Source organism: Mycteria americana, chromosome 5 (genome assembly GCF_035582795.1).
Source record: "Mycteria americana isolate JAX WOST 10 ecotype Jacksonville Zoo and Gardens chromosome 5, USCA_MyAme_1.0, whole genome shotgun sequence".
Classification (NCBI taxonomy): Eukaryota; Metazoa; Chordata; class Aves; order Ciconiiformes; family Ciconiidae; genus Mycteria; species Mycteria americana.
In genome coordinates, this window is record NC_134369.1 from 563,788 (window position 1) to 588,409 (window position 24,622).

The window sequence follows — 24,622 nt, forward strand, 5'->3', positions numbered from 1 at the left end:
GTGCACACGCATGTGCAGGAGGTCGTCAGGCTGGTTCTGGGTCTCCCTTAGCTTCTGAGTGCTTGACTTCACCACCTCGCCGTTCTTCCACGACACTTACATTAGGTGAGAGCATGAATGTGGTTCGTTGAGTCACAGGCACTTTATGAGAACCTGAGGGCTTTACTAACCCAGCCAGGCAAGCCTATGAGAAATTCTTACACTGATCTACGTATTTACAAAAGTAGGGTTTAGTCATCTATTTAAAGAGATGCAATAAGCCTGATACGGGCATTAACTGTGTCCTTTGCATAGCCTAATGTCTGCTTTTCTCTCTCCTCCCCTCTGTTCTTTGTAGGTTGAGGAACTGAGCCCAGGATTTTCCAAAGCAGGAAGAATATACATTGCCAAGGTAACCAGTCACTTGTTGCTTTCTTTAGTTCAGCCATATGTTTCTAGGATAAGAAATATTTGTATTAAGAAATTATCTTGGGCTGTAAAGTGCTAAGCATGTGTAAATTACTCCATGCAGAAGCAAGATTTTATAAGATGATAACATTTCTAAAAAAGGCCAAATCATCTTGTGCAGAGGCATTAGAATTCAGGCAGGATTTTGCCTTTGCGTCATCCAGTGGAGCATCCTTCTTGTTTTTTAACGGATCAAATTCTATATAAAGCGGCACTGGGAACTTGCAAGCCACAGGCTGGAGGTTTAATCCCACCACCGCCATGGATTTCTGTGGTGTGTACAGAAAGAGAATCATGGGGAAAAGGAAAGGCTAAGTTATGTCTCTATTTTACCAATACAGATGGGAGTCTTGAGCGATGGTTAAATACACCACCAGTGCCTGGAGCTGGAGCTCCAAAGATCTTTTTGTTTGCATTGAGGGAATAATTGGTTTTGAACTCTTAAATGTTAAAATTGCTGCTTAATTCCTACGGCCTCCAGTTGGAGTCTAGAAATATTTAAAGCCCAAATAGCGTTAGAAATATTAGCCAGAGTGGGCGCAGCAAAGAGTAGCTGTAGTCATTCTCTGAAATTCCTGAATTCCCAATGTCCCAAAGAATGTGAGTTTTATCAGGGTAGCATGCAAGTCGTAGGATCTGCTTGGTCTGGAGTACATTATTACTGGAACCTAGGTGCAGAATTTATTTCACAATAAGCATCTCGTTAAAGGAAAACGAAAGCGATAGCAGAGGAGGAAAACCCAGCAAGAGGTGTAGTAGCCTTCACACCAGCTGGGTTTTGTCTTTGATATATTGCAGCTCACTGTGTGTATTGAGTCATGAGTCTATTAAGTAAAATCAGCTACGTATTTGTAAATCAGCTAGCCTTTTGTTTCTGGCTGCTTATGTACCATGATGAATGTGCTCTTAATTGCTTCTCCCTGCTTGTAAATATAGCCAGCATTCATGGAAATTCAAAATCGCCCCTAAATGGCTTGCATAGAGTAAAGAACGGAAGACTTGGAACTTATTTCCAGTGAAGTTGCACCAGCAAATCCTTGCAAGTCTGAACCTGAATAGATTTTCAGACTTGATGTAAAAATTTGGGTTTCATTGGGTGTAATCTACATGGGCTGATATGTTTTTATTGGGCTAATAGTTCACCACATGTCTGCCAGATGTGATTGAGCTTCAGAAATACTCTGCAAACACAAGTTAGCGTAGAGGTTAATAGGACTGCTTGTATCTGTTTGATTTTGGGGTTGGGTTTTTTTTCCTAATCCCTGGCTCTGTCACTTTGGATCACATCCTTAATCACAAAATTTAAAAAGTGCAATTCGTATCTAATTATTTTGAAGGAGATAGTGCTCTGATGGGTCAAACTTCAAAGAATAAAAGAATTGTGTTTTGTATTCATCTTCTGACATTTTTGACCGATATGCAGGGACACGGGGTTTTCAAAGGCTTTGAGGATGTCCGTGACTCCATCTATTTTGAATTCACCAGATGCAGAAATTTGACAGTGCTCACAGCAGAACAGTTAGTTCTTTCAGAACTATCCCACGACGCAGGAAAATCACCAAAATACACACATGCACATATCGTGAAGTGACATTTCAGAGGCTGAAGTAATAGCCCTGCAGGAGTTTAACTGTTGTCCTTATCCTGACTGATTATTGGCTTTTTACAGCAATTACAGCAATGATTAGCTGCATTGCCGATGGTTTGGGGTTTTTTAGCAACCACTTCCTTTTACCACGCTTATTTCATAGTCCCCGAATGCCTCCATGGCTCTCTAGGCACCGAAAGCCTTCCTGTTACGTAGAGAGATGACTGTTTCTCTGCTGTTGGAGAAGAGTTCACGATGCAGAATATTTCACACCTATTGTGAGACCCGAGAGACCTGTAAATATTAGATGTTACAGTGCTTGCAGCCGAACCTCATTTTTAACAGCCCAGGGAGTGTAGGCTTTGTAAGGTGATGTGCTCTCAGTGTAGAGGTGGTATGAAGAAAGCGGTGGGAAGAATAGTGGCTAAGTGGAAATAAAACTAGAGCTCTGAAATGGTGCAAATCACAGGGACACCTTAAAATCTCCAACCAGAAAACCAATCTCCTTGCCCAAAACAAACAAACAAAACAACAAAAAAGGAAATTCCATAATCTGATGGGGATTATAATGCTCTGTGAATAAAGGAAGTGTCAGAAGCTTGAAACTATACAGTGCAAATGGTTAAGAGGTAGAAATAGCTCTTCTTATCAGTTGCCAGGGTTCATAATTGCTCAGTTACATTTGCTGCCTATTTTTTTTTTCCCCGTTTAACTCTTCTCACGTTGTCATTTTTTCTTCACAGTGTTACAGGGACTTGGGGAACAACTCTGCAGCTGTTCTCTGGATGAACCTTGCTTCAGAGCTGCCAGTCAATACAAAAGAGGTAGCAGTCTCAGTAAGCACGCATTGATGATGAGCAGAGATAAAATGGTTACAGGGATAAAACTGTTTTCTAAAAGATGTTCCAGCTTGTAAGCCCAGGTTTTAAAGTATTTTGTTCCTTACCGTGGACTCTTTTCTTCTCTTGGGACCTGTTACCCGAATGCCTAAAGCAATTCAGCAAAATAATGAAAAGTATTAAGAAGTTGAGAATATGATACGGGCTTAGAAGGCCAGCACACCACCAAGCAAATACTGTGCTCCTTCCAGGGTTAGGTTATAGACACATTTGAATGCCCAGCACGTATTCAGCACTGCAGCTCATAAACTGGAATATCTGCTGAGCAACGGCAGTACCCTTCCCAGTACCCCATCTTGGGGGAAGGTTTATTCCTTTGGGCGCTATCCTGCCTGGCCAGCTCAATTCAGATGGGGCCACTTAAGCTGAGTGGCTGTCCCAGGGCTGGAGCACTGTGTTACCTCTTCTAATTACCTGTGTAGCCTTGGAGGAGCAGCCAACACTTAAACTCTCTTGGTGCCAAGCTAGCTCCTAAGCTCCCCCAGGCTGGAGCTGGTTGTGCTGAGCCATTCAGAAGTTTGTGTGTGCTGCCCAGCGCTTGGGTTTGGTTTTTTTTTAATATCTAGGATTTTTCAGCTCTTCTATTACTTTTACAGGGTTTTGGAGAGCAGATTGTACTGCCTTTTAGAAACTGCCATCTGGCAGCGTTCCCCAGCTGGGAGCTCTTTTGCACTTTCCTTTTCTTTTGCACTTTTCCTCTTAAGCAGAAACTCTATAGAAGGTGCCCTCAAATTACTGCCAGTTAGAAACTGAATAAAAGCACATCAGCTTTTAATATCGATCTGATGATCTTTGCATTGTCATGAAAAACGCGAGCGATGTAATGTAAGCAGGGTCCTCCAGCTCTTACAGCCTTAGTCTGATGGAACGAACATTCTGGCTGTAAGGCAGAATTATAGAAATACCCAGCGTTCTCATGGCACTCTGTTTTTAAGGCCATAAGTAGCCTTCAGGTTGTTGTAGCAAAAGTATTGTGCCGAGATTCATTGCGAGAGGTCTTGGCAAGCCATCTGGCAAGGAGCTGGCTTGCCTGTGCTACCACCTGCAGGGCACTGCCCAGTATTGCATAAACCACTTGGCCGCTGGCTGCTGCCAAATCTGGGGAAACCAGGGCACGGAGCAGAATTTACTCCCTTCTTGCAGAAGGAAATATCCGAGCTCTGCCTGATGAGAAGCTTCCTCACCGTACGCTGGTTGGAAATCTCTCTAGGCAGAGTTAGAATGGTATGTCTGATAAATATAAAGAGGATTTTTTCCAAAAGAACAAGAAATATATGTGTTGGGGGCATAAAAGTTTAATCAGAAAAGCACTGAGATTTTCAGGAAAGACCAGGAGAGAGCTACAGGCAGAAAAGTAATGAACAGTTAATTCTCTTTCATGCTCTGAAATGAAAAGTGGGAGTCGAGTGAGGAAGCCAGTGCTTAAGTGGCTTCGTTAAGTCTTTGCAAATGTTACTTCTCATCATCAATCAAGTAACTTCCATCGTGTTGGGAAGGAAAAACAAAGGCATTCATCCAGACTATGACAGTCGGTGAGGGAGCAGAGGTTTGAGATCTGCTGTTCGGGTCGTCAGTTCTCGTCTCTCAAAAGGAAACATGAGAGAAACTCGCTTTGATACTTGGAAAACTTAAATAGTCTTCAAAGACAGTAGCGTCGAGAGGGAGGTACAGGGGAGGGAAGAAAAAAAAGCATTAGGAGGAAAAATGTAAGGCTGGGGGTATACTTAAAACCTGGCATGGGCTTGGAGAAGAACAGGGAAATTCTCTTTTTTAATTGCTTCAATTAGGCTGTATATTTATCCGTTCTCTTATTGCATTTCCAGGACGCAGAAAGCGAGAGAGAACTTGCAGAGATGCGATTAGTCTGGGAAGAATAAATATGTAAAGGCTCATTCCACTTGATACTGCACTGTAAAATTCCAGTTAAAGGGGTTTCATGATCCTGACAACTTTGATTGCACTTCATGGATAAGCCACAAGAGTTTACAGGAAAAAACATGCAGCAGTCTCATCAGCTCATCCAGGAAAAGATCTTGGTGGGATTTAATCGGATAAAATTTTGTATTATTTGCCTTCTTACAGCACTTCGTATGTTTGATTTTAAAATTCCTAAAAAATGTCAAATTCCTAAAAACGGGTGTGTGGGGGGGTGTGTGTATAGGTAGAATTTGTGATACAAAAATATTTGTGATTATATGTACACATATTTATATGCTTTGTGATATAAAATATATACACAAATATATACATATTTATATATACAGATATATATTTTATATCACAGACTCTACCTACCTAACAGCCTGAACTTCAGGCCTGCTTGCTGGTGAGCTCTCTCAGCTGATTCCTGAGGAAGTCTTCAGCCAAAATTTTTTTCAGATTAACTGTTTTCTCTTTTCCTTAATAATATGTATTGATTGAATCAGTTGAAATGACTGATTACATGCCTTTCATAGATGTTTAGGTGAGAGAAAATTTGGAGCCACTGTGCTCGGTGTTTTTACCGGCGTGATGCACTGGAGGCAGCGGGACGTTCTCACTGCCCTCAGCCTGTTGATTCAAATGGGCCCCGAAACTGTGACTTAAGAAAAGACAATTACAAAAAAAAAGACAACAATGACTTAAAATAAGCGAGTTGTCAGCCCTTCCTTCCTTGCTGTGAAAAAATTGATGCTGGTGTCCAAAACACACTCTTGTTGGTCCTTCCCAGCTATGCCTAAACTACCTAACTGGTTTTCCACTGGGGGGAAACCAGCACTGCTCACTGGAGTGAGTTATTACCAGGGGACCAAGGAGATTTCCTTCACAAGGCAAACTTTATTTTTAAGAGGTGCATTGCTTTTGTCAGAGAAGCGAGTAATAAGATTTAAACTTCAGGACTTCCTCCCAGTGATGTTACTCCCTTCGCTCACACGAGATTGAAAACTTCTTATGTCCTTCTAAACTCCGCCGCTATGGTTTCGATGTAATAACTCGGTCTGAGAAGCAGTTATTTATCAATGAAACACTGGTTACAGGAACAGGAATATTCTGTGGCAAAGCTGAGGCTTCCCTGTAATGTCCTTCTACCAGTTCTTGACTCATTAGGCGACACCGAGAAGGTGAAGCTGACAACTGACATTTCCTCTGACAGCTTCTGGGTACCAGACAGAAGAAGGAAACCGTGCTGTACACTGACACGACTGCTGAAGCAGAAACTACGTTCAAAAATTTCCCCAAACATTTAGCAAGGCTCTCTTGATACTCCTTCAAATTTCAGCTGGCAGCTAACTGGACGCTTAATTTTTAATGTTTGTTATGTTTCGCCATGTGGTAGAGTGTTTGTGAAGTGTAAAGTAAAAAGAGTGCAAGAGTAAAACATTTCTTAATCACCTTTTTAGTCCCTTGCACGTGTAGTAAAGTGATGGGGTTTTTACTCCATGAAAATAACACTGAAGGGGAAATGCGCAGCAAACTTGAGCTTAAGCACTTCCCATTTTATAGCTTTGGCACTTTTTAGCTCCCCTCCCTCCCCCAAATGAAACTCTCTAAAATTTTGGTGCTGAACTCGTCTCACGAGATCCAAGCAAGTGTGCAATTAGCTTCATTTGCTTAAATAAATAAATAAATAAAAATAAATTGATACTTATAAATGGAGAACTGAACCCTGACAGGCTAAAGTTGATCCCTGTCTTTTTGCGCAGAGTTCCCCTCACGGTGAGCGGGCTCTTGGTCTGGAATTGCGGGACGTTTTTACACTGAATGTGTGCTCTTCTTCCAGTTCGTCAGTGGAACGATGAAGCTGCCTTTTTTACTTAGTGGGAATCTGTCTTGATTTGAATATTTCCCACTGGATGACTATTTTCTTCTTCTAAACATCCAATCTTTAAATAATTGCACAAGTTTTTCAGCTGTTTTCTTTTTGGTTGCTTAAGCCAAGCTGCAAAATCCTCAACAGTGATATCCAAAAGATGATGATCAGCAAGTTGATTCTTTCATGGAGGATTTGCAGGGGGTTTTTCTGGAGAGAAATGGTAATAGCTCCCAAAACAGCCGTCTGGTTAACTGTACTCGCATTGCCTTTCCCTGCCAGCAAGTCCCAGAGTGGTATTAATCAGTGATGTTTGCTGTTCTGCGTGTTGCTTAAACGTTGCTGCCTTCCAAAAGTGAATGGTTCCAGCGTCTGTACTAGGAAGAGTGCGAAAAGGAAATATTGACACTACCAGGAGTCCACAGCTTTACTTAACCTGCAGCCTCCTTCAAGCCTTGGCCTGCCGTTTAACTTGTCAAAAGATAAACTGTTCAGAGGAGTCTTTGGATTATCTCTTTTCTGGAGATAACTTTCACTCTGTGTTGCCACAGATTTAAATTCTCCTTGGATTTTTGTGGGGGGTGTCCGTTTCAAAACAACGAGGGGTTGTAGGCTTGAGGGGAAAAAAAAAAAAAAAAAAGCCGATTTGCTGTTCCTTTCATCTGCTGCTTGGGATCGTGCGCTGGGTTGGGTTGGAGCGTTTCAGCCCCTGTCCGCTCGTGAAGCCTTTAAGAGGGGGACGCAGGAGGACAGCGTTTCGTCGGCGCGCGGATTGCCGAGGCGCCGTATCGGTGGGCAGCACCTCTCCAGAGAAGCAGCCTCTGTTCGAAGTCCTCTCGAAAGGGTGCTGTACAAACACAGCTTTGGGTTACAGGCTAAACGGCACGCTCGGAAGCTGATACCAAAAGTCTTGGGTTTCTTAGCCATAGAAGCTGAAGTCATTTTCTCGGGGGGGGGGGGGGGCATTTGGTGCAGTCGTGTGGGGCACCCTGGGCTGTGGCCAGAACCTTGTCTGCCTTCGAGTAGAAACGACCTGCTTCCCCGAGGAAAAGGCGGTGATGAAGCTACCGTAATTCTCATTTGGTGTTCGCCCTCAGATGGCTTCACGTGGGTGCAACCTTGCAACTCTCATTTATTCTATTTCGGACCTTTGGCGAATGCTTTAAGCTTTCCGTGCGTTTGATTGCCTGCTTCACTTTTGTGCTTTTTTTTTTTTTTAAATAGACTTCGGTTTTGGCTTCAAAGAGCAGGGTCTGGCATTTCGCTCCCACGTATCCTTTGTGCGCGTGGTCTTGCCCCTTTCTTGGGGGATCTGACGCGGAGAGGTCTGTTATTCTGGTTTTCGTCCAGGAAAGACTTCCTCCGGCGGCACAGCTCCTGCCTGGAGAGCTAGGGTGGAGGTGTGCGTCTAGCACCTCGTTTCTTCTCGTTTGCCGTATCCGCTGGAACCTAATTAATGCCTCTCTACGAGGACGATGAAAGGCGATGACAGAACTCGCAGATCCTTTCAAGCGCAGATGAAAGCTGTATTTTGCCCTTTTCCGTCTGATCTCCGGGCAGTTATGGCATAACGATCAAAAGAACCTTTTTGGTTTTGGTTTTCCCTTTTCCTGGCTTGTTGTGCGTAAGAAGAACGTGACTAATTAACATAATTTGATCCTAATAGCATAGCTTGCAGGTTGATGTGGCGATAAGGCAAGGCTGGGTAACCGAAACGCTTCCCCATCAACAACGCTTGGGGTTTATTTTTTAATTTAGCACTAAAACGTGCAGTCTCCTGGCAGGCTCCTGCTCTGCCGCGGGCTGGGAAGGGGAAGCCGTTCCTCCTGTTTGCCAGGGCGGGATGCACTCGGTAGCTTTCAGACAACACGGGAACGGAGCCTTTCTAAAATTTGCACGTAACTTTGCAGACTAATCCCAGAGTACAATGTGAATTTCCTGAAGACGCCTGCACTGTATACATTCCAGGACCACAAGAAATTAATTTGCCTGGTACAGCTTTGGTAGAGAGACTCTCTGTCCTCTTCCCATCCAGATGTGTTCTTCTGGACTTAGCCCAGGGTGAGAGAGAATAATTTCCTGGAATAATTTCCTTGTCTCAATTTTAAAACTTACCTGCCTGTGGTTAAATTATGATACTAAAGAATAACTGAAGCTATTTAACTAATTTATCCGCACTGTGCTGTTCTGTTTGAAATAAAGTATTTATAAATAAGGAGAAGGGGATCCTGCTTAAAGTTACCTGCGGTGTTGTCTCGCTTTTTATGCCAATACACATGTAGGTGAAGGAGCCCGACAGCCAGGTGCAGGTCTTCTACATAACATCGTTGTACTCGTACGCGTGGTGGCCGTGCCAAATGCAATGGGAAATTATGGGAGAGTAAGGTACAACATAATTGTTTCTCTATCACTGTTTGTACGTACGATAATTTGGGTTACACCTGTAGCAGATTTTGTACGGCAATACAACCACTACTGCTTATGTTTTTAAAAGGCACCAAAGTAATACAGCCACGCTTTGTGGCAGGCGATGTACTCCAAGTGAAGTTGTTTTTCAATAAAGGTAGATAATCGGTTGTGAGCCGGTGTGAGTATTCTGCGCTCGACCTTCACGAGCCTAAAGGCCGTCTTCAGCTTCCCCAGGAGAAAACCCGTAAACGGGGGGCTCGCAGGCTGCGGTTAGTGCTGGGTCTGGGTGGTTTCGACTGCCTGACTTCTAGCTCATTTTATTTCAAATTACTTGGCAGAGAGAGTGAACGATAACACCGACTGTGCTTCAGTGTTCCTCAAAATCCGCTTACGTTTTCCTCAAAATCCGGGAGTTGAAATGTAGCAGTCGTACAAAGGAATAAGTAAAGTGGGAAACAAGGTTTAGGCCACCTAAGGGAATGCGTAGGAGTAATTTTGCTTGTGCTAAATTACTTGCGTGTCAGCGCATTGCAGACCTAATATCCCCGTCCGTCCTTGGGAGAAGGACACGGGAGTCGCCAGCAATGGCGAGCATGGAAGAAGTCCTCTCTCGGAAGGCGGCCCGAGCCCCGCCAAGCATCTCTTGGGCAGCTCTGTCTTTCCCTGGTGCAGGATTATTAGGGCTGTCTTCAGCGCACGACTCCTCTGTAATCTCTTTCCTCCTCAAGGTGAAATTGTAGCATCCTCTAGTGCACGGGGCCACCTTACAGAGACTTTTGATTTGCCTGAGAAAAGGAGCCGGAGCTGATCGAAGGGGCATCCTGCCGAGGGCCGGATGGTCCAAGAAGAGGACCCCAGAAGCAGAGAAGGGGGTTGTGCAGGACGAGACCCCTGGCACAGGCAGGTCTTGGCTTAGCCGAAGGCGTGACACCGAGGACAGCGAGTCAGGGATGGGCGCGTAGGTACCCTGTGATTTAGCGTAATCTCTGGCTCTTGGACCACCAGAAGTTTCTGGGTGGCTTTTAAAAGTGACCTTTTGCCATACTTGAGTGCTAACTTAGCGATGGAGGGAGCGGTGGCTTAGAGCACGGTTGGGAAAATGGTTTTAAGCAACTTGGCCACCTCAGAGAGGAGGTCAGCGTTGACCCTATGGCTTGGGCAGCCTGTTCAGAAAGCAGACAAAGCCGGTTATGTAGTTAGTTTCCAATAAAAAGAGCATACCAGAGCTGTGACCACCTCTCCCATGTGCTGGGAAACTTCTGACTCAGTATTGGCATAGCAATGTCAACATCGCTTCCTCCTAGGAACCGGACAGTCATTCTGACTCCCACCCCGGCTTATTTCTGCTAAACCCAGATTTCTTTGGTTCAATGACACTTGTAGTTCCTTGGAAATTCCCTGGCAAAATCTGACCTGCACAGACCCTGCTTGGTTTGAGACACAACCTGAAGTGGGAGGATTGCAAGCAAGAGGCTTGCTGTCTTGTTTTACTTTACATAAGTTGACTTGGCTAATATTTGAGTGTTGTAGGCAAAGCACATTGTAAAATCGGAGAAGCAGCTGACCTTAGGGAAATGTTTTCACTGTGAAGGGAAATTGAGGTTAAAATTGGAGGAGGAAAGAGAGGGGGGAATAAGGCTGCACGCAATTCCAGCTTGCTGTAGACCTGCCACGCTTCGGGTTTTGCACATACGGGCAGCCACGGCAGTATCGGGCGTGAAAACGTGGTCTCGGCAGCTTCGGTAGCCAGAGAGTTAGTTCTCTTCCGAAGATGTATTTAATTTTTGCTCTCTCGAAAGTAAAAATCTGAGAAGGGCTCAAGACCCTGAAGGCAGACAAGACAATACAGGATTGTGCTCTCTCTCTGGAGAGTCCCGTCATAGATGTATCCCATAACAAAAATCAGCTTCTTATTTACTGGCCTGATGTCAGCTTGACTGCGATGTAGAAGTTAAATGCCTTTTGGATCAGGCTTTAATAATTAAGTTGTTTATGAAAAGCAGAAGAGGCTCTGAGATTCGTGTAAGCTCCCTGTGCTGGGTTGCTTACATACCTGCAGTGAATTGTTTTGAAGGCCAGATTAATGATGGACTGATGGCTTTTCTTCTTAGTTAAAAGGCTTAGTTCTGCAGCCAGGTCTCTTGTGTGTCTCTTGCTTAATAATAGAGAGCATATTCCAGCGTTTCGGTGGCTCAGAAGCTGCGGTGGGAGCGGCGCAGTACCTGCCTGTGTGCAAAGACGGCTGTCATCGCGGACGAGGAGCGGGAATGGGTTTGGACACGGGACTGTAAATACACAGCGCGTTTCCCAGCATCCCGCTTCCATATTGACAAAAAAAAAAAAATAATATTTCCTGGCAGCGTCTCTCCTTAAACATGAGAAATGAGGTGGTCACAGTATTGCAAAATCGTTCAAGTAAGTGCTGGAAGCAGATTCCTCCCCCCACCACCGAAAGAAGAGCTGCGGTCGTAGGCTTTGCACGCCGCTGCCGCAACCTCCTGCCCGGCAGCATTTTGGTGCCGCAGCAAACGCGTACGCCTAAATCTTCACCATTTGGCCTTGACGAGCCCCAACTTTAAATGCCTCGTGGGTAGGGTAGGGTAGGGTAGGAACTGGAGCTGCAGAGGCAAGCCGGCCGGGGAAGCACGGCTTGGGAAGCGGGGTGGGATGCTCCCGGGGCCGTGGGAACTGTGCTGCGCGGCAGGCAGGCAGCACCGCGGGCTCTGCCGTAGCGTGGGGCGTAGCGTGGAAGCTCATGGTGCTCTTCGTTCAGCCCAGCGCCTTTTCCTCCTCCTTGGCCTTTGCTCTGTAAAGAGTCCGGGGGTGTCTGGTTTTAAGGACGGAGGATGACCTGCACAGGCTCCGAGTCAGCTGCAGGCGAGTAGAAAATAATAGAAGGAGAAGGAAAAAGCAGGAGATATTTATCAGCATCCAGCAGTGTTCCTGATGAGCAGCAGCGACCTCACCTGGTTTTTTGGTGGGTGGGGGCCAAGAAGGGGGAGCAAAACAGGCTCAGCGTGCAGACGGGTTTGCGCAGAGCCCTCGGGCTGGGAATCTCGTCTTGAGGTTTCAACTCGAATGGCTGCTGCCGCCTTTGCTTCCTGCCGGTTCCCCTGGGGTTATGGTGGGCATGTTGCTTCTGTTGACCACGGGTGTCATGGTCATACCGGTGCCACCGGCAGCACGGCGGCGCGAGATGGACTTGAAAGCGTCCTCGTGCTCTGAGATGGCTTAAAGAGGAGGGCTGAGGTCCCAGGGCTGTTCCCATATCGATTTCTCTCTTTTAGTGTACCCATAAAATAAGGTTGAATAAATAACCAGCCGGGAAGGCTGGCCACCAGTCAAGGAGCGCGGGAGCCAGCGGCGTCGGCATCTCCAGAGGGTGCTGCTGTCGGGCAGGGGGTCTCCGGCTGGACCGCAAAAGCTGGAGATGGCCATCAGTGGCAAAACTCCGAGCGGGCGGTAATGATGCCGAGACAACCACTGCTTTCTGTCTTCCAGCATCTCAAGGGATGTTTTCACCGATGTGCGTCTAAAGAGGAGGAGAAAACTGGCACTTGCTTTCAAACCTTGGTACCATGGAGCTGTTGCCGATCGCTGTCTTGTTCATGCTCAGGGCTTTTAATAGCCCACAGAGGCAGCCGTGGGCAGGGCATGCCCGGGGACACCGCCGTGGCATTGGAACCCACCAGCCCTGATGCTCAGCAGGGCACGACCAAGACTTAATTTCTGTGCTGCACATGGAAGGAGTTTCGAATCCTCCTCGTGCTATTCACGCGGTGCGTGAGGATTTACATCGTGCATTTGCACCATTAGTAATACACGAATAAAATACGCCGTAGCGCAGAACATTACTGGGGCCGTATCGCCATGGGTCAAATGAAAACAAAGTCAAGAGGTGAAAGGCGGCTGCGACGGAACGACTGCCTCTTAGGCGTTATGGGAATCCCAACGTGATCTTTAGGACCAGCATTTTCCTGAGGAGAGCGAACACCAGCACAGGCAGGTGCAAAATTGTTTCTGCCACCTTCCCCCACCCCCCCAAAAATACATAAATCCAGCCTTACCGATGGGTAAAGCCTCTGAAGGAGATAAACGGGCTATTGGTAAATGATCGTCAGTGGGAGCGGATTTGTACCATCCTCTGAAGCTCCTCGGGGCGGCCACGGGCCGGTGGCACTGAGATAAGCACAGTTTTAGCTTGGGTGGCTGTTTCTGTCCTCCCTTTTGGGGACTATATATGGCTGAAGCTGAAGCCACCCTGATACAAAGCCAACTCTCTTAGCTTCGGTCGGACCTTAAAAAAATTGCTCAGGTTTATCTGCTCTAGCGACTCCGCGGTGCGGTACGGCCGTGTGGCCGCGTCGGTGGGTGCAAGGCAGCAGCAGCTACCCGGCAGGGAGCGATTTACTTCGTGCGCGAGGGACTTGTGCCCAAGAAAAGGGGATTTCCTTGCAGCTGCGGGTCACGCTGCCAGATGTCGTTCAGGAGCTGAATTTGGGGGGGGAACGTTGATTTTGGAGATGGGCCCTGTCCCGCTTCAGCAGCGTGGCTCAATGCCCGCTGTCAGAGCCTACTTTTGGGTGCCCAAAACCTCTTTCCGCTTCAAGCAGAGGCTCGTAGGGGAGAAATACTTTCCCCAGGTTGCTCTATCCCCAGGGAGGTCTCCCACCACCCCACGCCACAACCCACCAGTGGGGTCTGGGGGGTGAGAAAGCCCCCCCCAAACCTTGCCGAACCTCCTCCCACACCCAAACCAGAGCAGGGAGACTTGCTCATGGCTTCAAACCGATGGGGCCGTCCTCCCACACCCCAGCACCTGGTCCTTAAATGCTTCTTCAGCTCCATCAACAAGACCTCCCCAGCCTCCCTTGGCTTTCCTTGACGTTGGGAAGTGCATCCTCCCCCCCCCCCAAATATCCTCGTCCAGCCTTGGGCTATGATAGATGAAGCAAATTACTCCTTGCTGCACCTTGGGGCAAAGGGGGGTCTGGTCCTTGCAGGGACATCCCTGTGGGGAGGTGGGTTTTGACCCGGTTTGGGATGGGAGAGCGTGGGGGGATGCAGGACGGGGGCTTGGGCACGAATGATGCTTCCAGCCACCCCCACCCCCCATCCTCCCCCCCCCGAGAAAACGAGCGGAGCCAAGTCCCGTGTCAAAGGCATTTATTGCTGCGGGGACTTGCTGCCCTTCACCCTCAAACAGGGGCAGGGATGCTCCGCGGCGAGATCCACCTGCGGGCAAAGCAGGATGCGTCCCCGCACCCCGGCACTGCCAGCTCCAAACCAAGGGGGTGCGGCACAGATGGGAGCCACCGCCCACCCCCGGCAGACGCTCAGGGCTGGATGAGCGCGGGGAGCCTCTGACGCACGGTGACGGTGAAGGGCCGCGGCTTCAGCGCCAGCCCGTGGACGCAGTCCATGGTGAGGTGCTGCGCTGGGTTGGCGTGGAAGGAGCACTGGTGGAGGAGGATGGCGGTGAAGAGGAAGAGCTGGAGCTTGGAGAGCTGGTCGCCGATGCAGCGCCGCTGGCCGGCCGAGAAGATCATGACGCTGCCAGCCCGGTCGCGGTCCAGGCGCTGCTGCGCGTCCAAGAAGCGCGTGGGGTCGAAGCGTTGCGGGTCGGGCCACTTGCTGCGGTCGTGGTTGACCGACCACTGGTTGATGAAGACCACGGTGCCCTTGGGGATGTGGAAGCCCTCGAGCTCCACGTCGTCCGTGGTAGCGTGCGGGATGGTGATGGGCACGAAGCTGCTGTAGCGCAGCGTCTCGTAGATGAAGGCCTCCAGGAGGGGCAGCTGGGGCCGGTCCTCGGCCGCGGGCAACCGGGAGCGTCCCACCACCCGGTCCAGCTCGGCCTGGAGGTCCCGCTGGAGCTGCGGGTGCTTCAGCAGCAGCAGGAGGACCCAGGAGAGCGCTGTGGACGTGGTGTCCTGCCCCGCGCCAAAGATGTCGGTCATGGCGCCCTCCACGTCCTCGGGTCCCAGCCCCTCGGGGGGCCTGTCGCCGCGCTCCACGGCTGCGATCATGACGTCGCTGACGTCGCGGAGGGCGCGCGGGTCGAAGGTCTGGCGGTGCTGCGCCACCTTGGCGCGCACGAAGCCGTGCAGCTCCCGGTTAAGGGCTTGGAAGTCACGGAAGACGCGGCGCACGGGGTTGGGGAAGCGCAGGAGCCAGGGCAGCACGTCCACCACGCTGCCTGCTCCCACCGTCTGCCCGAAGCGGTCGTTACGGCCCAGCAGCGCCGTGAACTCGCCGTCGGCGTGGCTGTAGCGGCGGCCGAAGCAGAGGGCGCAGAGGACGTTGGCGTTGGCCACCACCAAGAGCGGGGAGGGCTCGAAGTAGGTGCCGCCCCGGCTGCGCCGCAGGAAGAGCCGGACGAGGTCCCCCGCCTCGGCCACCACGTGCCGCTCCACCTCGGCCGCCGTCGAGCGGGCGCGCAGGGCGGCGTGGGCCAGGCGCCGGCGAGCCCTCCATCGGGGCGAGCAGGCCCCGAAAGCCACGCTATGCCCCCCGGACACCAGCTGGAAGGACGGGAAATCGGGGCGGCCGGCGAAGCGGGCGCCCGAGCCCACCAGGGCCCGCCGGATGACGGCCTCGCCGTTGAGCACCAGCACGGGCCGGCGGCCCAGCCGCAGCTGGAAGACGGGCCCGTAGCGGCGGGCCAGCCGCCCGAGGGCCAGGTGGGGCAGGCGGCCCAGCTGCAGCGCGTTGCCCACCAGCGGCCAAGCGAAGGGGCCCGGCGGGCTCCGGCTGCCCGAGCGGCCCCGCTCGGTGCCGGCGCGGCGGCGGGCCCGGGCCAGCAGCAGGACGGCGCCGAGCAGCAGCAGCGGCGGCAGCAGCGGCAGCGGCGGCGCCGGCCCCGGGGCCGCCCCGTCGGGGCTGCCGGCAGCGCTCATGGCCGAGCCGCGCCGCTCCGCTCCGCTCCGCCCGCCGCCGCCGCTCGGAGCCGCTTTATGGCCGCCGCCGAGGGGGACGAGCCGCTCCCCTCCCCCGGAGCGGCCCCGGCCGCCCCCCGCTCCGGAGGGGGACGGGCAGAGCCCGCCCGGGGCTGCGGGGGGGGGGGGGGGGGGGGGGAGCGGCCCCGGCGGGGCGCAGGCGGCCGGGCCGAGCCGCGGGGGATGCGGGGCGGGGGGGGGTGCTGGGCTTTGTGCCCGGCTGCGGGCTCCGCTGTGCAAATGCGGAGAGGTGCTCGGCAGCCGAAAGTTATCGGGGGGGGGGGGGGGGGGGGGACGACACACTGGTATAGTGCCCTATTTCCCCCCAAAAGCGGAGCTGCCGCCCCCCCGTCGCGCCGGGCGGGGGTGCTCGGTGTCCCGTCGCCCCGCCAAGCTCCCGCCCCTCTCTCCTTTCCCCCCGCGGGGCTGCCCAGGGCCCCTCCGCGCTCGCCGCCTCCGAGAGCCCGGCCCCGCGCTGCGGCTTTTCGGTGGAATTCGGGATTTTGCGGATCCGGCGCCGGGCGGCGGCCGATCCCCACCGGCCCTGGGTCCCGAGCGTCGCCTCGCCCCGAGCATCGCCGCGGCCTGGGTGCCAGCGGAGAGGCCGCGGGTGCCGGCCGGGACGGGGTGCGGGGCTGCGCGGCCGCGTTTCGGGTTTGCTGCGTTCCCGGCCAGGCCAAAAGCTCTCGGTCCCCTTGTGCCCTGGCCCCCTGCGAAGCGGTCCCTGCCTGCCGCGGGCCCGCACCTCGACGGGGGTGCCCGGGAAGCGATGCAGAGGGTTCTTTCTATCAGCAGAGGTGGCCTTTTTCTCGCGCATCCCCCTTCGCTGCTCGGCGGGACGCTGAAGAGGCGCAGAAGGTCCTGCTCAGCCCAACAGGGGCATGAACGCGGGGATTTCTGTGCTTGCTGTCGCACCGGGACGCGTCGCCTTCCTGGCCAGCGTCCGCCTCCCCCCTCCAGAACCTGCTCGGGCCTCGGCTGGGCAGCAGCAGTCCCTGGCACAGCCTCGCATCGCGTCCCCTCGGGGCGCGTAGGATGGGGCGAAGCTGGGTGCTGGCGATGCCCCCGAAAGAAAAACCAGACTTCTTCTAAAAAACAGGGACGTTGCTATTGGCGGGGATAAAACCCCAGAGCGCGCAGAGCGTACGTGGTCTGGCAGAACGGCCGTAGCGTTTGCGTGCTCGCCTGGTGGGGGTTACGCTGCCCGCTCCCCAGCTTGATTAAAGGGGCTGAAGAGGAGCTTTCCTAGCTTGGATGCCAACGGGGATCGCCGGCGGGTGCCCTCGCTGTCCCCGTGCAGCAAGTCCTGCGGCGGGCGAACACCGCAGCTCACACGTGGTTTAGCTGGAGCGTGGCCACCGAGGTAAAACTCTTTATTACGTGCTCGTCTTCCCCGAGGACCTGCGAAGCCAAAACCCACAACCCTGTGGTGCTCGGAGATGGACAGAGAATAAAAAAGCGTGTTTGCCCGTGCTGAGCGGAGCCAGCGGGTGATGCCTGGGTCTTCTCATGATGGGAGCCTTGAGATATTTATCATGGCATCAGGATTATGCGGCAGTGCGTTTGTCGTTCCGAGAGGGATTTTTGTAATTGCTGCCTTTTCCTGTGAAAATTGGGATTGCTGTAGGCTGCGTGAGAGCTCAGTGCTGGGGAACAGGCATTTTCCTGGCGGAGCCCAAGGGAGCGGCAACACGAAATCAGATCTCGGGCGCACGCAAGCTAAAGTGCATCGGCATGGGGCCGAGGTGGATGGCAGAGCATCCCAAGCGGCCGCACCGGCAGCGAGACGGCACGGTGCAGAGCATCCAAGTGCCGGTGCCGGGGATGGAGCCAGGAGAGGAGCGTGTCCCCTCCTTCCCTCTCTGCAGCCTCGAGATTTACGGCTCAGCCGTGGAGCTCACGTGCGGTTTTACACGTTGTAACGTTACAGCCGTCGTTGCGCCTGTTGTCAAGTCTCATTTTTCAGGAATTAAACTGCACATCACATAAGGTTTCTGCTGGACGGAGGGAGCCCAGCACCGGCTGCAAGGAAAAAACCTTCCCAAGGAAAAAAACATCATTTATTTCCTCATAGTTCTAGGCGTGCAAAACAATAATGCTTGATTAGATTAAGCTGCAATTTTTGGGCTCCTCTGACACGAAACTTTGTTTTCCAGCATACGATGTGGCATGAGGTTAGCCTGTAATTCCCGTTGGCATTTCCTTTAATTTAAAACACTGCGGTTAGTAGGTTTTGCGATCTGCCTGGTGGCTTTGGGACGTTTGTTAGCAGCTCTGCCTGGATGCTCTGGGGAAGGTCGAGGGGTCCTGGCGCTGCAAAGGCTTCGCTTTGAAGGTGTATTGGCCACAGCAAAGTAGCAAACCCTGTTTGCTTGGCGGAGGGAAAATTAGTTCTGCATGAATAGGGTGAAATGGGAAATTTTCTTGGCCAGTTCCCATGCTGGTCACCCCAAAAATTAGCGTCTTGGGGTCGTTCGTTGCTCCCACCTGGCTCTTCGGCAGCGTCTCCAGCCAACAGGTTCCTGAAGCGGCTTGTGCGGGCGAGCAGCGACGCCGGGCTCGGAGGGGCCGAGGCAGCCCGGAGGCTCCGCTCGCTGCCCGGCAGGGAAGTGGAGCTGCGGCTTTCAAACCAACCTGCGGTGCTGGGCAGAGACAGAAAATAATAACAACAACCACCACAACAACAATAATAAACAGCAACGACAATAATAATAAAAAATAGTTCTATGGAGTGATACCATAACCATTTTCAGACTAACTCCGCTACCGCTAAAATGATCATTTTAGCCCATGCCTTTTTTCCAAACAGCCTTTCTTCAGGGCAATTCAGCAGGTTATTTTTTTAAGTTTTGCTTTTTTTTTTTGCTTTATTTTCCTAAAAGCTCCCGAGAGGAAAAAAATCGGTCCCCCGGTCCCAGCGCTGGTGCTCGGCCAGAGCAGGTGGGAGCGGCGGAGGAGGTTTTGCTGCCGCGGGGCACGGGTTGGGGTCTGGAGGGGAGCGGCACGGCTGGGTACCCCCCAGGCGACGGCAGCGGGCAGGCGGCGGGACGCTGGCGGCGACGGCGGCGGGGTGGCCGTGTCTCGGGGGGTTCAAGCCCACGTGAGGGGGCTCAGCCTCGGCGGCCGGGGCCGGAAAGGGATCAGGCCTTGGGGGTCCTGACCTGCACCCCGGGGGATGTACCCGCAGCTCCCTCACTGGGCGTGCAGAAAAGAAAATTAAGAGGGAAAAAAAATCCCACACCATGGGAAAACGGGGAATTGCTCCTTAACGCAACCGCGGTGGTTTGGGCTCCTTCGGCCCCTTTTTTGGGCTCTTCCTCTTGTTTTGGGTGGGCAGAGGAAGGCGAAGGAGGAGACGGGAATTTCCAGCTCCGGGCGGCTCAGAGGCAGCGGCAGGAAAGCTTTGCCCAGCAGGATTCCCAGGCATTAATGCATTAAGATTTAATGCATTAGAACAGTTCAAAATGTCAGATAAATCACTCAAGGCTCAAAACTTTGGGTTTTGGTAGGTGCCTAGTCTTTACAACGTCAGGAATATATAAGTAAGCTATTGAAATTAAGCTATTGATCATTAATTAAGCTAGTAATAATTAAGCGAGCTATTTGAAAAGGAAAAAACGCAGTCTCCCGCAGAGGTGGTTTCTTTTCCCCTGCCCTCCCTCCCTGGGGCCAGCGGCGTGATGGGCTGCTCGGCTCAAATTAAAATGCTGTCCTGGGGGAAAGGAGGAAGAAGGGATGTGGGGGCTCCGGTGGGGCTCGTCCGGCTCGCTGTCTCCCATTTCATTTGAAAAACTTCTGGTTTGTTACATATTTATGTATTTACACATAGGTATTTTTAATGTCTTTCTATAGAGAAGTCATTGTGTAGATGAGCAACAGTTAGTCTGAAAATGGTTATGGTATAACTCTGTACAACTATAAATATATTTTTTTTTTTGTCTCTGCCCCAGCACTGCAGATTGGTTTGAAAACCGCGGCTCCGTTTCCCTGCCGGGCAGCGAGGGGAGCCTTCGGCCTCTCCGAACAGCGTCTCTGCTCACCTGCACAATTATTTTTATGTAAATGTGTAAGTATCTAAATACAGAAATTTATGAATTCAGAAATATATACATAAATATAAAAACATATAATACAGAAACATAATATAGAAACATATTATATAGAAACATATAACATCATAGAAACATATAACAAACATATAACATATAAATGTATAGAAACATATATAAACATATAACATAGAAACATATAACAGAAACATATAATATAGAAACATATAACATAGAAACATATAATATGGAAACATATAACATAGAAACATATAATATAGAAAGATATAATACAAATTTTTACGAAATGGGCGCGTGCTGGGGGACGTGCGAGGTGGGGGGCAGGAATACGGCTGGGAGCCGCTGCGCCGGGGCAGCCAGCCTCTTGTGCCGTTCGCTGGGGAACGTTTCTCTTTCCGGCACCGTCCGGGTGAGCCGGAGCCCCGGTTACGGCAGCGAAAGCCGGGTTCGGGCCCGGCAGAATTGCGGGCGGCGCGGCGGTGGGAGGTGGGAGGGGAGGGCGAGGTGGCGGCAAACCCCTGCGATTAGTCCGTACAGCTTCTCGCTCTGGAACGAAATAAAAACCCCCTCGGATGCGGGGGGTCTTTTTCAGCTTCAGCGAATCCCGACCCTGGGCGGGCGTAGGGAATCGGCGGGGAGGACGGGAGGAACCTCTCGGCTCCAGCAGAGCTGAACCTGGGAAGGGAAACAGGGAGCGGAAAAGAGGAGGGACGTGGAATCAAAACGTCTTTCACTTGGAACGGCCCGGGGGGTGACAAGCAAGACAATAAGGATAACAACTTCATTAATTATTAATATGAGAATACACACAATAATAATTGTGACTTCCAATAATCTTGATTTAAGAAATACTTTTGTTTTATTTTATTTACTTTTGTTTTAGGTTAAAATCGTCAATGGACAGGAGAGATGATGGATTTTTTTCCGAAGGGATCCAAGTGACAAACTCAGCCCCAGTAACCAGGAGTCCCACATCATGCTAAATACATTTGAAATTTTTATTCCAGGCTAGTCAGGGAATTCCCTTTAAGAAAGCCAAAAATGTAAGCAAAGCATTAAATCCTCGGCCTTTTTTCAGCAGGACTCGTCACCGTTATTGCTAAAAGCTCCGGGGCGACGGGCGGTCCTGGGAGCCCATACACGGTGCTTCAGGTGAGGGCTTAAGGAGACGAAACCTGGCTCCTGCTGCTTGAAAATCTTATTTGCAGGGAAAAAAGCGCAGGATTAGGCACACGCTGATGGGCTGAAGCCCGGGGGGTGTTACATATGGTGGCTTTGAGCCCCCCCACCCTGGGGTGAGGGGACGGGTGGGGCGGGAGGCTGTGCCGGATTCGGCCCCGGCCAAAAAAATTAAGCTATTGGGCTGGCGAGCCCTTTGCTCCGCTGGTGGAAGGTACTTTTTCTTTCCCCCCCCTCCCTCTAAATTTCCTTGGAAAAGTTGCTGGGAAAGGGTTGGGTCAGAAGTCACGCTGCTTCTCACGCCCAGGCATCACGCAGCTCCCAAATATTTCGCATCCTTCCCCGCCCGAAGGCGTCCAGAGAAATCGGGAGCAGAACTCACCCCGGCCGCAGCCCGGCCGCGCGCAGCCCCCGCGTCCTCTCCCGGAGCTCAGCGCTGGAGCACAAACCGCCAGCCCCTGCCACCAACGGGGTCTCCTTTGGGGGCTTAAGGGTGGGTGCTGTTGCAGTTAAGGTGTCGCTGCGTGGTTACGCGGGGCCGCGTTGCCATTTCCAGCACGTCGTGTCTCCCCCGGCACGCGTGCCGGACCGCCGTGCCGCCTTCCGGTCGTGAAGCCAACGCTCTGAGCCGCTTGTCTCGTCCAGGGCGGGAAGGGACGGCTGCCATCGCCGCAGGCTGTATCACCGGGGTTTTGGGGATGCTGCGCTCCCTCCGGGGCAATTTCCACCTCGGCTGGGAGGCACCCCCTCCTTCAGGTGCTCTTCAACCACGTTGGCCGCTTATAGACTACATTGCTTCCCCCACCCCGGCTTTTGCCAACTGAGGGTTCTCCTTAAGGAGAAAGAAGGAAGACGTTCTCCCTTCCGGCACCGCCGATGAGATATTAATCCCACTTTTACATCCGCTGTCCACAGCTGCAATTTAGCTGCTTAACCCGGACCAGACCCCCCCTTATGGGGCTGATGCTGGCGAATGAATCCCACCGCTGGCCCCAGCGTTAGGCACACCTGTACGGCTTTCCCGTTAATTTGACAGCTCAACCCTGGACTTTTGGGTGTCGTCCCCAAGCTAAGGGGCTGCTGAAGGGGACCTGGTGCTGTTGCTTTTGCAGCAGCAAAACCCAGTCCCTCTTTCTCCTTCCCGGTTGCCCTGCCTGCAGATGACTGCATCGGTATTTTCATAAACATCATTTTCATAAACATATTTTTCATAAACACAGAAAACAGGCGCTGCCTGAAGCCGGAGTCGACGCTGGCTGAGGTCAGACTTTGCAGATTCCCGCTGCCAGCAGTGAGCTTTGGACCAAGGACAAGATAAATAGAAAAATGAACAGAGGAGACAGTTAGGAAATCAATCAAAGAGAAAAACCAACCCCAAACCCAAACAAACGGAACCGAGCCCCTTGGGCCGATGGCCACCTACGAACCCTGACCAGAAAAGCGAACGCACATGAATTAAATGCCTGAAAAAATACAGCGTCAGATGGGAGGAGAGGGTTTCTTCTTTAAATTAAAAACACATTTGGAAAAGTAATCTGTTGTAACATCTCATTTCCTCTCCTTGATTGGCTTACACGTTATCGGTCTGCCTTTGAACTGCTCCGGAGGGGCTTTTTCATCCTGCGTGGTTATAAAGAGCCCGCCAGTGTCTGAGCACAACGTAAAATAATGGGAAAATACCCCCGGTGTGGCAGGCAGAGCCTCTCCTCGGCATCAGCGCGGGCTCCGGGATCGCAGAGCGTCCCTGGGCGGCTTTCGGGGGGCCCCGGGGCTCAGCCCCTCGCCGGGCGCTGGCCGCAGCCAGCCGCTGCCTCCCCTCCCCTTTAACTGGGATTACTTTTTTGGGGGCGAGGGGAACCAAACCCAGAAGAGTTGGCTTTAACCACTTTTTCTGAGGGGCTCCTCACCGAACTCTTGCTGGTCTCGGTTTTGCCTTCCCTGGGTGGTAGCGCTGCTAGAGCTTTCTCTGCCCGCGGTCCTCCCCGCTACCTGCTGAAGCAGCTGGCAACACACGCCTCCCCTCCCCTCCCCTCCCCTCCCCTCCCCTCCCCTCCCCTCCCCTCCCCTCCCCTCCCCTCCCCTCCCCTCCCCTCCCCTCCCCTCCCCTCCCCTCCCCGCCACCGCCCTCCTTGCTTTCATGGTTTTCAAATTTATTTCCAAATAAATGGCGCATTGCTTGATGGTAGTCCTCTTGCTAAAGGGGTTTCTCAGCCTGGCTGTAAAACAGTGCAGAGAGGCTTTTTTCTCTTCTCTTCTCTTCTCTTCTCTTCTCTTCTCTTCTCTTCTCTTCTCTTCTCTTCTCTTCTCTTCTCTTCTCTTCTCTTCTCTTCTCTTCTCTTCTCTTCTCTTCTCTTCTCTTCTCTTCTCTTCTCTTCTCTTCTCTTCTCTTCTCTTCTCTTCTCTTCTCTTCTCTTTTCTCTTCTCTTCTCTTCTCTTCTCTTCTCTTCTCTTCTCTTCTCTTCTCTTCTCTTCTCTTTTCTCTTCTCTTCTCTTCTCTTCTCTTCTCTTCTCTTCTCTTCTCTTCTCTTCTCTTCTCTTCTCTTCTCTTCTCTCTTTTCATTTCTTTTCTTTTCTCTTTTCTTTTCTCTTTTCTTTTCTTTTCTTCTTTTCCCCATCATTTACTCCCCAAAAATGCAAGCCTTAGGCTCAAATTCACCATTCTGCTTCCCCAGCGTAAATCTCTGCAATGAATTGGACTTAGATTTACTAACCCAACGAGGGTAGAAATGTTGTTCTCCTTATTGTAAATCTTAATGCCAGTAATCACTTAAGAAATAATTAAACCTACGCACAAGGGAGCTGGGAAAGCGGCCGGTGAAGCCGGGCGCAAAGCCTCGAGCAAAGGGAGGCTCAAACCCACCCCGGAGGTGCTGGGAAATTATTTGAGTAACCAAATCTGTTAATATTTGGGTTTGAATGAGTGGTGCGTCCCTCGCGTGCTTTCGAGGGTGACTTGGAGGGGGAAGAGCCCCGATGGGGGCTCTCCGGGGAAGCCGGCCGAGCTGCAGCTCTCACCATGGCCGCTCTGCGGGTAATTTCCGGAAAACCAGGTGAGATTTGCCCAAAGGGGACGCAGGCTGGTGGCTCCGTGGCTGTAAAGAAGGTTGTAAAGAGGAAAACACGGTCAGCGTCGCCCTGCGGTGTTTAACGGGGGGCTCAAGGGAGCTCACGGCCACGTCCCCTGCGCTCCCCCCGCTGCTGCGCCCGCGGGGATTTCAGTTTAATGCCCCCAAGGAGGGGAGAGAGCTGTACGCTGCTGGGGGGGGGCTAGCTGGAAAACACACCAGCGAAAGGTGTCTGCC

The 24,622-nt window shown here is 51.7% G+C and overlaps 1 protein-coding gene and 1 pseudogene across 2 annotated transcripts in view; one reads left to right on the forward strand and one right to left on the reverse strand.

Annotated features, from left to right (window-relative positions):
* The window catches only part of RMDN3 (regulator of microtubule dynamics 3), a 42,920-nt gene extending 34,985 nt beyond the window's left edge, over positions 1–7,935 (forward strand). Inside the window, exons 10-12 of one of the 2 annotated variants that reach the window (XM_075501740.1) lie at positions 338–391; positions 2,779–2,871; positions 4,758–7,935. In XM_075501740.1, coding sequence (XP_075357855.1) covers positions 338–391; positions 2,779–2,871; positions 4,758–4,811 — 201 coding nt within the window. In that variant the 3' untranslated portion in view covers positions 4,812–7,935. The remainder of the gene's footprint in view (positions 1–337; positions 392–2,778; positions 2,872–4,757) is intronic. The other variant, XM_075501741.1, reaches the window with a different exon arrangement.
* A 6,349-nt stretch (positions 7,936–14,284) lies between these two features.
* Positions 14,285–16,242, reverse strand: LOC142409638 (cytochrome P450 1B1 pseudogene; annotated as a pseudogene).
* Positions 16,243–24,622: the final 8,380 nt, after the last annotated feature.